The following is a 12127-nucleotide window of genomic DNA, read 5'->3' as shown; positions in this document are numbered from 1 at the left end:
GGGGACAGTGCTGGGGAGGCAGCGCCCAGAGGGGAGGCGGGTGAGCAAGGCTGGGTGGCTCTGGAGCCTTTGTGCCCGAATTTTGCAGACTCCTCCCGCTCCCTCATCTGGGCCCAGGCACCCGAGACCCCCCTGCGTCAGGGCCCTGCAGTGGCTCCTTGAACAGGATGTGTGTGCGTCAGGTGACCTTGCCCAGGCTTTTAACCCAGAAACAACAAAGACTGTTTTCTGTTTTCAAAAGTAAATCACTTTGCTAAAACAGTAGGAACAAACAGAAACAGACAGCTTCACTTTAAAAGTTTGATTAAAAACCAGGGGAAAAAAAAGTTTGAGGGCCACTAAGACCTCCGAGACAAGAAAGTCCTGCTGGGCAGTGAGTGGACACTGGTCAGCAGGGTGGCCTCCGGGACCCAGACAAGATAGTAGGAACAAGACAAGTGGCAGCTCCTCTCACTTGCAGGCGGAGAAATGTTCGGTATAACCAGTCACTGGTACCCGCGCGCTGGCTCAGCCCACACTGGCCTCCGCTGGCCACAGCACCTCCGTCTCAGGCTGGGGCTGGTGTCACCCCTGCAGCAGCTTGTGCTTGACAGCCGTGCTCTCGGAGCAGAGATGCACAAAGAGGGTGCCGGCGGCCGTGCGTGCCCGCAGCTCCTGCAGCTCGTAGTCGTGGGCCCACTCGATGTTGCCCCACTTCTGGATCTGTGGAGAGGACGGGACAGGCTGCAGGGTGACTGCCAGAGCCACAACCACCCATGGCTGTGGAGAGGAGGCATGCAGGGGAGCGGCAGGTGAGAATGGAGGCCTGGCCTGCCCACCCTGACACTTGGGATCTGCCTGCATTCTGGGTGTCCAGAATATCTGAAGAGCGTTTTATACTCAAGAGAACTGTGTGTTGGGGAGAAAGTGAAGTTCAGAGAACGACGGCCCCGCTTGGGTCCTGCAGCCAAGGACAGAGCCCAGACCAGAAGGCAGGCTTCCTGCTCCTGCTGCCCGCCCCTGCCCCCACCCAGCCGGCTCTGACACCATAGTCGCCGGCTCTCTCGTGACACAAACCAGCTTCTCCCCCTGGCATTTTTCCAAGCAGATAACTAGACCAACTTGGGAAAAACTGTCATTACAAAAGGCTTTTCATCATGCTAGGAGTCAATTTGTAATAGCAATTAACCTTCTGAGGCTGGAGAAGTAACAAAGGAACTGCAGAGAACACGGTGATTCTGAGTTAAAAAAATACCAACGGCAGAGCAGCCAAGCCTTGTTCATTCTGAGCCACTACATCAGACATGGACTCGAAGCAGCCTCGGTGACCACAGTGTGCCGGTCTCGTGTCCAGGCTTAGCCTCCATGAGCACACAGGTGGCCCCAGGGCATCTGGGGGCCACCCTGAGCCTCCACCGCAGTGGGGCCCCACCTCCGCCTCACCTGGTACTCCTCCTCCAGGCGTGACAGCAGGACAGCCTGCTCCACCGTCAGGCGCAGGTCCGTCAGGCCCAAGGTCAGCACCAGGGACTTGAGCTGGGTCACCACAAACTCAATCCCTATGGGGACACAGCCAGGTTGGCCCAAGGGTCCTGCTATGTGCAGGGAGCCACCAGGTGGGGTGCCAGCCCCTCCACCTTCTCAGGAGCCTCTGCTCTCCTCAGGAGTCCCTCCTCTGCCCCTGCCTGGGTAGGCACCAGACCCGGCTCTGCCCGTCAGAGCGAGCACTCCACCCCTGTGACTATAGCTGGGACAGGAGGACTGGAATGGAGGCTCCTGAAGAGGAGACAGCCACGTCCTCCTGGGAGGGGTGAGCCTGCCAGTCCATGAACCAGGTGACAGCGTCTTCCCCGCCAACCCAGTGCTCTGGCGATCCTGGGCTCTGCACACCATGCCCATCATGCCCACCCTCCATGGCCCACAGGAAACACCACGCACCCTGCAGGGCCCACATGTTGTAAGAGGCCAGGTGGCTGACCAGCACCTCCCGAGTCCGGGCGGGGATGCTGGGCCCCGTGATGCTGGTGGAAGAGCCGATCTCCACGCCGTATCTAGAAGAAAGAGGCCCCGTGTGAGTCTGTCCAGCTGCACAGCCCTGCTTCCGGCCAGAAGCAAAGCCCCAGCCTGCCCAGCACACACAGGCCCCACTGGGGGTTCTGGGAGCCACTGCCGTCAGGCCTCCTGACCTATAACCTTCTGCCCCTTAGGAGCAGAGGACAGATCAACTATGCATGAAGCTAGGGCTGGCAAGTCAGGAAGCAGGGGCCACAGGCAGCTCCTGAAACTCGAACTCATTGGCATGAAGGTCCATCAGAGCTGTGGGCTGCCTGCTTTTCAGAAGGAAGTCTTCACGTGTGAATCATAAAAGGCTTCTTTCAAATACTGTTTTCCTTACAACGGTATTTGCATATATCCTGTGGTTTAGTCACTAAGTCATGTCTGATTCTTGTAACCCCACAGACTGTACCCTGACAGATTTCTCTGTCCATGTCCATGGGATTCTCCAGGCAAGAACACTGGAATGGGTTGCCATTTCCTCCTCCGGTGGATCTTCCCCACCCAGGGATCGAACCTGGGTCTCTTGCACTGTAGGCAGATCCTTTACCGACTAAGCCACAATCCTGTATCGGTCAATCACTTTTTCACATGTTTATTAATAAGCCTCCATCACACACACAAGGCACTGTCCCAGAGGACATGAGCTGGCTTCAAAAACAAAACTTTCAAGAACAATCATAGCTATGTAAAATGCAGGAAAAACATAATGAAATGAAAGCAATTTTTGTAATTTTCTTTCATATATCACTGATCTTTCTCATTGGTTTAGAAACACTCTTCCTGAAGCTTCTCATAGTACAAATGAAACACAGGAAGGGGCCACATTTTCCTGTTATCTATTAATATTATGGGTGAGAAATCTTAACTGCCACCAAAAGCGGACAACTTCGTACCACAGCAAAAACCTGCAGGCAGCGAGCTCATGTCTCACGTCACTGAACTCCCCAGTGAAACAGCATCGCATCCTCACGGTTCTCTCGTGGCGTCCAGTTGTCAGGTTTTACCTGATCCTTCAGTGCACTGGCTCCACCTCTTACTACAAAACCAGAGGATGCCAACACATCATGGGTGCAGGAAATGTGTACAGATGAAAAATGCTACATCCAAACCACTCCAAGTGTGCAAGCTTACAGAATACCAAGGTCGGAGAGCCCAGGCTAGGAGCCCTTCCCAACAACCCTGGGATGAAATAAACCTGACCTAACCCCGCTCACATCACTGGTCTGTCTACTCTGCACAAGTGTCTTCCTGGGAAGGAAGCCACTGGGCCTCACCAGTCCCTGGACTGGCCCTCCACAAGGCCCTGCCCAGACTGTCCTCCATGTGTGTCCAGGTCACACACCTGGCTCTGTGACTCAGCCGCAGAGCAACTGTGACAGCGAGCAGGGTGGGAATGGCCAGTGGAGGCACCACTGTGTGCCCAGCAGTGTGCAGCACTCCGTGTACTCCTCATGACACCCAGGGAGGCAGGGGTCACGAGCCCCACACACAGAAAGGGAAGCTCAGAGGAATCAGGTCACCAGCCCAAAGTCGCACAGCCAATGGGGCAGAAGCACTCAGCTGCAACCACCCCCAAGGGGGCCTGTACTGTCCAAGTCCTCTGGTGCCCCGAACTCAGAATGTCGACCAGCTCAGGGCCCTGGCTGTCCAGTGTGGCCCAGACCCCAGCTGCCGGGTGTGGGGCATCTCACCTCTTCTCGGCCCAGCTGATGACTGGGTCCCACTCATTCCTCTGCAGCTCCACCAGCGTCTCTGGTTCTTCCACCCTGTAGCTAAATCAGTGCAAAAGTGTCTCCATTAATAAAAAAGTACAATTCTCTCGTCCAGTGACAGATACAGAAACGTGAAAGGCAACAGCAGAAAACCTCTCCACCACCACCCCTCCACCCCTGCCTTCCCCCTATATTAGCAAGGCTCTCTAAGAGTGGCCCAGGGCTCATCCAGCACCTGCTGGAAACCCACACCATCACAGGGCAGAGACCAGGAGCCTGCAGCTTCATAAGCCCTCCAAGGGTTCCCTGGACCCTTGACTTTGAGTCCCACTGTCCCAAACGTCCCTGGTTATTGACCAGTCAGGGCCCACAGAGCTGCCCAGTGCTGCTCGTTACACTACACTGTCCTGACTCGCACCCCTGGTCCTAGGATTCTGTGCCAGCTCATCACTGCATCCTGCAGTCCCCTCCTCTCCCAAGAGGCGGCAAGACCCAGCTGCCTGTACACCCCTTGTGAGCCTGCCTCCCTCCCAATTACAGATGCGGCTGCTGGTGGCCCTGCCTGATGCCACCTCAGGCCAGGCCACTGTTCTGACCAAGAGACAGAGCTAGGGTCAGCTGAGTTCAAGGGTGCCGGGGACAGGAACCCAACGGGTGAGCTCAGGGAGGCCAGGCTGGTGTGAGAGAGTGGCAGAGAGGCAGTGGGGGTGCAGAGGGATGGAGGGGGTGCTGCCCAATGGGGAGGAGTGGCCCTAGGGCAGAGGGAGGCTCCCATGGCTCTACTCTCTGAGCTGGGATGCTCCCAAGAAGACCCCCTCCCTGAGCTGGACTGGAAGGGCACCCTCCCTGTCATCAAACTGTCCCCAACACAGATGGCATAGACATTCCAACAGCAGCACCATGGCCTCTGCAGGGGCCCGCTCTGCCCCTCGCCCCAGAGCAGACTTCAAATGCCACCTGGGTGGTAACCCCAGAGCATATGGGGGGCTCAATTGTTCCTTCCGCATCCAGTCAACACCCTAAGAACCTGGCTGCGAAAACAGCCAAGGAGGAGACCAGCTTCTGGATGCCAAGGACCATCTGCAGCCCAGCTGAGGAGCGATGACCATGCCTGTGAGAACATGCTAATGGTCAGAAGTGACCCCTGGGCTGTGGAGCCTGTGACAGCCACAGAGGCTAACAGCCCCTGCGTCCCAGGCCAGGGGGCAGCTGCCGGGCTATGGGAGGGCTGGTCCTGACACTGGTGCATCCGGCACGTCCTCTGTCCCGTGGTCTGCAGAGCAGTAGAGCACTGAGGAGTCAGAGGGTCCACTGCCTCCTCCACGGAGACCACTCTGAGCCAAAGGCCCGAGGGACCTGCTGGGGCCCTAGGAAAGGCCGCCCACACATCCATTACCAGACGGTGTCGGTGTCCAAGAACTTCACGGCCGCCCGGATGAGCTGGTCCTTGTCCCGCTGGGTGGGGTTGTCCAGAGATGTGTTGCACAGTGTGGTCTGGATCAAAGGCACAGAGAGAAAGCCCATCAGCATCCTGAGGGCCTTGCCCAGGCCCTAGGAGGAATGAACTCCCTCAAGGTCTCAGGCTCTGTACCACCAGGCCCTGTGCTATTTTCCAGGAGATGCTACCACTATGACAGCAGTGATGTCTCAGAGCCATGGACACCCAGGCCCAGGGAGACCAGAGTCAGGAGACATGAATGAACTGCTGGATCCGGGCAAGTTGCTCACCACCCAGTTCCCTGAGGCTCAGACGGCAGGGGACAGAGCTGCCAGGCCAGGACAGCTTCTCTGGATCCTCCCTGTGGACTGCAGAGCCACTCTAAGGCTCCGTCTGCAGCCGTCACCCCTGCTCCCCCACAGTCCAGGGGAGGCTGGCTCACAGGCCTGAGGCCGAGGAGCCTGCCTGGGGCCTGGGTCCACGTGCCAGGAAACATGGACTCTCCACACATTGTCTCTTCCTGACCTAGACCACCACAGAGCACAAGAGCCAACCAAACAAAGCGTGGCTACTGCAGTGGAAAAGTGGCCAGGGAAGGACTTGTGTTCCAAGACTCTGGAAGAACCAGGCCCTGGGCTGGGGGTGGGGTGGGCTGTCTGCAGGGGGCCTCCCAGAGCCTTACTGGAATCAGGACAGGACCCCTACTTCTTCCCAGGGCCCCAGGAAGCCTGTGGTGGCCACAGGGGCAGGCTGTGACCTGTTACCAGGTGCATGGTGTACATCTTGATGGTGTCCTGCTGGGAGTCCCACTCAGTGGCCACAGCAATGGCCAGGGCCTCGCTGGGGACAGTGAAGAGCTTGCCTTGGGGTGTCCTCAGCTTCCTGTGGTCCAGGTTGATCTCAAAGCCACCTTGAAAGATCAAACGGAAACCTCTCAGGTTGATAGGCAGAGTGGAGTGATCACCCCTATATTTAGCTACTTGATTTGATGCAAGATGCCCCAAGTCCCTTCGTGGGGAATGGCTTATAGAAACATACCCAACAAGAGCGCTGGGACAAGCTCACCAAAGAGCTGGCTGGAGGTGAAAAATGTCCCTCACCTCCCATTCACAGAAATAAACAAAAACAAGAGGCAGAGAAAATTCCAGACACTCACCTTCACCCTGTGAGATGCTGACATTCTGATAGAACCTCTTCCTTTCTGTGGGAAAGATTTTTCAAAAAGTGCAGTTAAAGGAGGAGTGGAGGCGCTCATGACCTCACTGCTGACACTGACACTGACCACCCAGACTTCCATGGCAGCGCCCAGTCTCCTCGCTCCACATGGTCAATAGCTACTGGGTAAAGCAGGGGAGGAGGAGCCACAGCCCCACCAGCTCCCAAGGACAGTGGCCGTGTCATGAAGCTGCAGCTTGCCTGACTCCAAGACTTCTCCAACGCTCCTCCACCCCCCAGCACAACACACTTGAATCTACAGATGGTGTGACCACCAACATGATGAAGTATTACGATGGCAAAATTTACCACCTTTGTCTGAAATCACAACAGTACTTCTCTCATACTTTTGACCCAAATAGGAAGTTCCCACTGCCCACTGCTTTATGTGCCAGCCTGGTCTCACTCAGACAGCAGGTAAGACCGAGTCCAGAGACCCCGCATCTGTTGGGAGACCTGGGTCAAGGCGTCCAGACTATGTCCAGCACGTTTTCCAGTGCCTGGTAGGGAAGCCAAGTCCAAGGCCATATCCGGCAGGAAGCAGAGGGCTGGGGTGGGGGGATCTCAAGACTCTGACCCATCTCTGGGGGAGATGGGCCCACCCACCAGCAGGAAGTGCCAGCAGAGCATTCTACACATGCCAATGGCTGGAGATGGGTCGAGAGACCTGGGGGTTGAGGGGCAGCCGGGGGTGGGGTGGGAGTGGCTGGAGGCAGAGATGGATGACAGAGCTTGAACCACACAAAGCTGCCGGGATAGCGAGGTCTCCCTTGAGGGGGTCTTCGTCCTCTGCCCACCTCCTCTGCCCTGGCCAGGCCACTTCTGCACCTGATCAGAGATGTCAGCCAGTGGGCTCAGGGCTCTGCTGGGGGAAGGAACAAACTTGCTGAGGACCAGCCCCCTCCCAGGGCAGGACTCAAAAGCCACCCTGCTCATGAGGTACATCCTGTCTCATGGGACGACGGACACTAATCTAGGCGAACAATAAAGCAACCGTGGATGCCAGAGGACCAGACAAGCTGCAAACATGCACCGGGAAGGCTCGTCTCGTCTGGGCTAGAGGAAGACCTCCTCACAGCCAGATGGCACCCAAGAGCCGCAGGAGAGTGGGCAGGCCCACCTGCACTGGTGGCTTTCCAGGGCATGGGGGTGGGGAGTTTCCAGGAGAAGGAACCGTTCACAGGAAGGTGCTGGGCCTCAGAGAGCGGGTTTCAGAGCTAGGAAGGTGGTGGGCAGGGTGAGCCTGCAGTCACAGGGCAGAGGATGGCTGGAGAGGCCCAGATCTGGGGAGGACCCTGGCAGGTCACTGCAAGGAGGGCTGACAGAGTAGGGAGTCACATTAGGGGTTCACACAGGCGCGGAGAACAGGATCCGGAAAACTCAATTGGTGGAATCCACACTCCCCAATGTCAAAAGACAGAGGTTTTCTGCCTGGACCCTCCCAGGTCCAGGGTCTCATGAGACAAGTCATGAGACCAGGAGCCCGTGAAGCACCCACATGTTCAGTGATGAGGTGAGCTGACAGCAATGGAAACCCCATCGTTGGAGATGGGAGAGACAGGCTAGTCACACTGAACCCTTATTTTGAGCACAATCACTCCCTTTACAGAATATCTGTTTCTATGACAAAACCACACGTGGTACCTTTTAAATGGCAATTTTAATGACTATGCAGATACAAAGAAATGCGAATGTGGAGAAGCACTGAATTTTAAAAGCTGGGCAACAGAAAACTGGCTGTATAGGCAGACAACGCTAACAAGCGGCTGTGAAGAGAGCACAAGTGGAAATTGACGTCCATGGGGCCCCTTTTCCCTGCAAGGTTGCTCCAATCCATATAAAGAAACAGGCGATTTTCTGTGTCACCTCCCCCGACACTCCTTGTCCTGTCCCAGGCTCCCTGGGCCAACTAGTGCTCTTTTCATCAGCCTCAATCTCTGGGCAGGCCTTTGCTCGGGACAGAACTGCAACCCCCACAATGCACCGCGAGCGGAGGCCGTGCCTCCTCCGAGCGGCGTGACAGCGGTCTCTTTCTAAACAGCGCCACCCGGCGGGCCTTACGCCTCACAGCTAGATTTTGACTGCCCACAATTCTGGGGCAGCTCTGGACTAACTGGGAGGGCCAAGTATACAAAAAACCCTCTCAACTCAATAATAAACAGACAAGTAACCCAACTTAGAAATGGTCAAAGCATCTGAATGGACACTTCTCCAAAGAAAATGCACAAGTGTCCAAAATGCACCTAAAAAGATGTTTTTTGACATCATTCATCCTCAGTTCAGTTGCTCAGTCGTGTCCGACTCTTTGTGACCCCATGAATCACAGCACGCCAGGCCTCCCTGTCCATCACCAACTCCCAAAGTTCACTCAAACTCACGTCCATCGACTCGGTGATGCCATCCAGCCATCTCATCCTCTGTCGTCCCCTTCTCCTCCTGCCCCCAATCCCTTCCAGCATCAGTCTTTTCCAATGAGTCAACTCTTCACATGAGGTGGCCAAAGTACTGGAGTTTCAGCTTTAGCATCATTCCTTCCAAAGAACACCCAGGACTGATCTCCTTTAGAATGGACTGGTTGGATCTCCTTGCAGTCCAAGGGACTCTCAAGAGTCTTCTCCAACATCACAGTTCAAAAGCATCAATTCTTCGGCGCTCAGCTTTCTTCACAGTCCAACTCTCACATCCATACATGACTACTGGAAAAACCATAGCCTTGACTAGACGGACCTTTGTTGGCAAAGTAACGTCTCTGCTTTTTAATATGCTATCTAGGTTGGTCATAACTTTTCTTCCAAGGTCATTCATCCTCAGGGAAATTCAAATGACAGTCCTTCACACCAGCTAGGAAGGCCATAGTCAGACAGACAGATGTCGGTAAGGGGGCAGAGAAACTGGGACCCTCACACACTGCTGGGGAAATGTAAAATGGCGCGACCACCTTGGAAAGTGGGGTGGCCAATCCTCAGAAAGTTAGTTAGCTACCGTTTGATCCAGCAAGTCTACTCTTGCATGAGTGCTAAGTTGCTTTAGTTGTGTCCAACTCTTTGTGACCCTGTGGACTGCAGTCCACCAGGCTTTTCTGTCCATGGGATTCTCTAGCCAAGAATACTGGAGTGGGTTGCCATTCCCTTCTCCAGGGGATCTTCCTGACCCACAGATCGAAGCCGGGTCTCCTGCCTTGCAGGTGAATTCTTTAACACTGAGCCACTGGGGATGTCCTGTCTATTTTTAGGTTACTTCCTGTGAGAAACGAAAATACATTCTCACACAAAAACTTGTATTCAAATGTTTACAAAGGCATTCAGAATAGTCAAATGATGAAAACCACCCAAATGTTCATCAATGAATGACTGGGTAAATAAGACATGGTGTGTCCCCAAAACTGAGTATTACCAGTTATGAAAAAGAATGAAGTACCGACACATGCTAACCCTAGGACGAACCTTGAATATACGCTAAATGGAGAAATGCCAGTCAAAAAGACCACATTCCATTTATATGAAATGTCCAAAATAGGGAAATCTATAGATACAGATCTTTGGTGGCTCAGAGGTTAAAGTGTCTGCCTGCAATGCAGGAGACCCCGGTTCAATCCCTGGGTTGGGAAGATCCCCTGGAGAAGGAAATGGCAACCCACTCCAGTACTCTTGCCTGGAGAATCCCATGGAGGGAGGAGCCTGGTAGGCTACCATCCACAGGGTCACAAACAGTCAGACACGACTAAGCGACTTCACTTCATAGATACAGAGAATGAAGTAGTGGTTGTCTAGGGCTGGAGGGATGGGGAGGGGGCGGGGTACTCAGAGTGGCAGCTAAAGGGTACAGGGATCCTTTGGGGTCATAAGAAGTTTCTAGAACTGATGGCAGCAGAACTCTGAGTATACTGTGTTTAATCGCTCAGTATGTCCGACTGCAACCCCATGGACTGTAACCCGCCAGGCTCCTCTGTCCATGGGGATTCTCCAGGCAAGAATACTGGAGTGGGTAGCCATGCCTTCCTCCAGGGGATCTTCCCAACCCAGGGATTGAACCCAGGTCTCCCGCAACGAGGGCGGATTCTTTACCACCTGAGCCACTAGGGACCATTAAACTGTACACGGTAAGTGAGTGAATTCTAAGTGCATCATCTCAGTAAAGCTGTTTAAAAATTCTTCAGGGCAAATGTATCTACCACAGCAATTACTATAAACGGGCCAGATGACTAAACACTTTTCCCCCAAACCGCTCTAGCATCCACAGCATGGTTGGCAAACATTTTCTGTAAAAAGCCAAAGTGTTTTAAGCTTTGCAGGCCATCCGGTGTCTGGCACAACCAGCCAACTCTGCATCGTAATGAAAACAGCCTTAGGTGTGTGTCAGTGAATGAGGGGGGCTGGGTTCCAGGAAAACCATTTACAAAAACAGGTGGCAGGCTGGCCTCCCTATCTATAGCATCTCCCTCAACCCAGCACAAGCTGTCTCTTTAGACGAGGCAGACACTGAGAAGCTAAACCACTTGTGCAGACAACAGACAACTTGTAAGCAGAGACCCCCAGCTTTGACTTCACCGGTGTACTTCTCAGCTGGACAGGCAGGCTCTCTGAAGACCTTTCTTCTCTATGCAGCTGATGGCTGGGACAGCTGGTAGGGGGCTGGAGGCCACACGGGCGTCCTCGGAACGGCTCCAACACCGCAGTGACCTTTTCCTTACCCCCAACTTCAGCGCAGTACTAACTGGCTGGAAAGAAAGCGTTACTGTCTTCACTCACTTAAAGTCAGTCCCACTCTTATCCCAAAATCTCTCCCTAGGAGTAACGAAAGATCCGCTACAGAAAGCCTCATCCGAGTCGGAAATGCAGGAAGAAGGCACGGGGTGTCAACTCCTTAGAAGAGGTGGCAGGTATTCTGGGAGGGCAGCAGGAGGCAGGGCCAGGACAGCTGCGGAGCAAGCGGCCGGGATGGATGACTTAAAGCCGGTCGCGGGGACACAGAAAGCAGCCTAGCAGACTGGCCTTTGCCCCGCAAACCTCTCAGAGTCTGCTTTGCGCCTTTGGCGCAATCCCGACCCAGAAGTCGAATTTCCCCGCCTGAAAACAAGGATGACCTCTGCTTCCCCAATGAAAGAGAGAAAAACCGCACCTGCCAAAGGAAACGACGCGCGTGTGCCCTGGAGCGATCCCTGCCCTCGCGGGGAACTTCCCTCCCGACGTGTGACGCTGCAAGGCCGACCCCTCAGCCTGCTCCGCCCTGATCTCCCTCACCTGCCGGGGGCACGTAGGCCCGGATGGGGGTAGGGAGCTTTGGCCCCAGCCCCTCGGAGGCGGTGAGGCCACTTCGGGGCAGGTTCAGGAGGCGACGCCCCACGTCCCGCAGCCGAAGGCAGCGCCTCCACATCGCGCGGGGGCCTCAGAGAATGACCGCTCGAGACCAGAGCGCGGGGAACACGGAGCGGAGGGACCACACGCCGCGTGCTCAGACTCCACAAACCTCCTCACCGGTCGCCGGCACCCTCACCATCTCTGGGCGCCGCCATGTTGCGCACGACACTTGTAGCGCGCCGTCGCCGCGCGCCTCAGCGCACGCCGCAGCCAATCAGCATCACAAACGCCCCGGCCCCGCCCCCGCGCCGCTCCTCGGGAAAAAGACTACAAGTCCCAGAGGGCCTCGGCGCCGCCACGTGCTGTCCCCGCCCGCCAATGGGCGGAAGCGCCGAGCCAGCCTGCTCCCGCCCCACAGCGCTCCCGAG

General features: G+C 55.4%; 1 protein-coding gene across 1 annotated transcript; it reads right to left on the bottom strand.

The window, feature by feature from the left end:
* Positions 1-224: 224 nt before the first annotated feature.
* Positions 225-11945, bottom strand: ATPAF2 (ATP synthase mitochondrial F1 complex assembly factor 2). The gene is made up of 8 exons (XM_005893483.3): positions 11643-11945; positions 6344-6388; positions 5952-6097; positions 5146-5243; positions 3729-3809; positions 1918-2030; positions 1423-1538; positions 225-702 (listed from the first exon to the last, which is right to left on the bottom strand). The coding sequence occupies exons 1-8, from the start codon at positions 11773-11775 to the stop codon at positions 565-567; spliced, it is 870 nt and encodes a 289-aa protein (XP_005893545.1). The 5' UTR covers positions 11776-11945; the 3' UTR covers positions 225-564.
* Between the last annotated feature and the right edge of the window lie 182 nt (positions 11946-12127).

The sequence above is a fragment of the Bos mutus genome, chromosome 19 (genome assembly GCF_027580195.1).
Source record: "Bos mutus isolate GX-2022 chromosome 19, NWIPB_WYAK_1.1, whole genome shotgun sequence".
NCBI classification, from domain to species: domain Eukaryota; kingdom Metazoa; phylum Chordata; class Mammalia; order Artiodactyla; family Bovidae; genus Bos; species Bos mutus.
The sequence above is the reverse complement of the archived record's forward strand: the minus strand, read 5'-3'. Positions and strand labels throughout refer to the sequence as shown.

Excerpts from the sequence above, each read along its gene's own strand:
- ATPAF2 (XM_005893483.3), bottom strand. The coding sequence starts at position 11,775 with ATGTGGAGGCGCTGCCTTCGGCTGCGGGACGTGGGGCGTCGCCTCCTG. Across the intron at positions 6,389-11,642 it reads GGCCTACGTGCCCCCGGCAG|AAAGGAAGAGGTTCTATCAG; the intron begins GTGAGGGAGATC and ends TCTTTCCCACAG. Across the intron at positions 703-1,422 it reads GCCTGGAGGAGGAGTACCAG|ATCCAGAAGTGGGGCAACAT; the intron begins GTGAGGCGGAGG and ends TCCTCTCCACAG.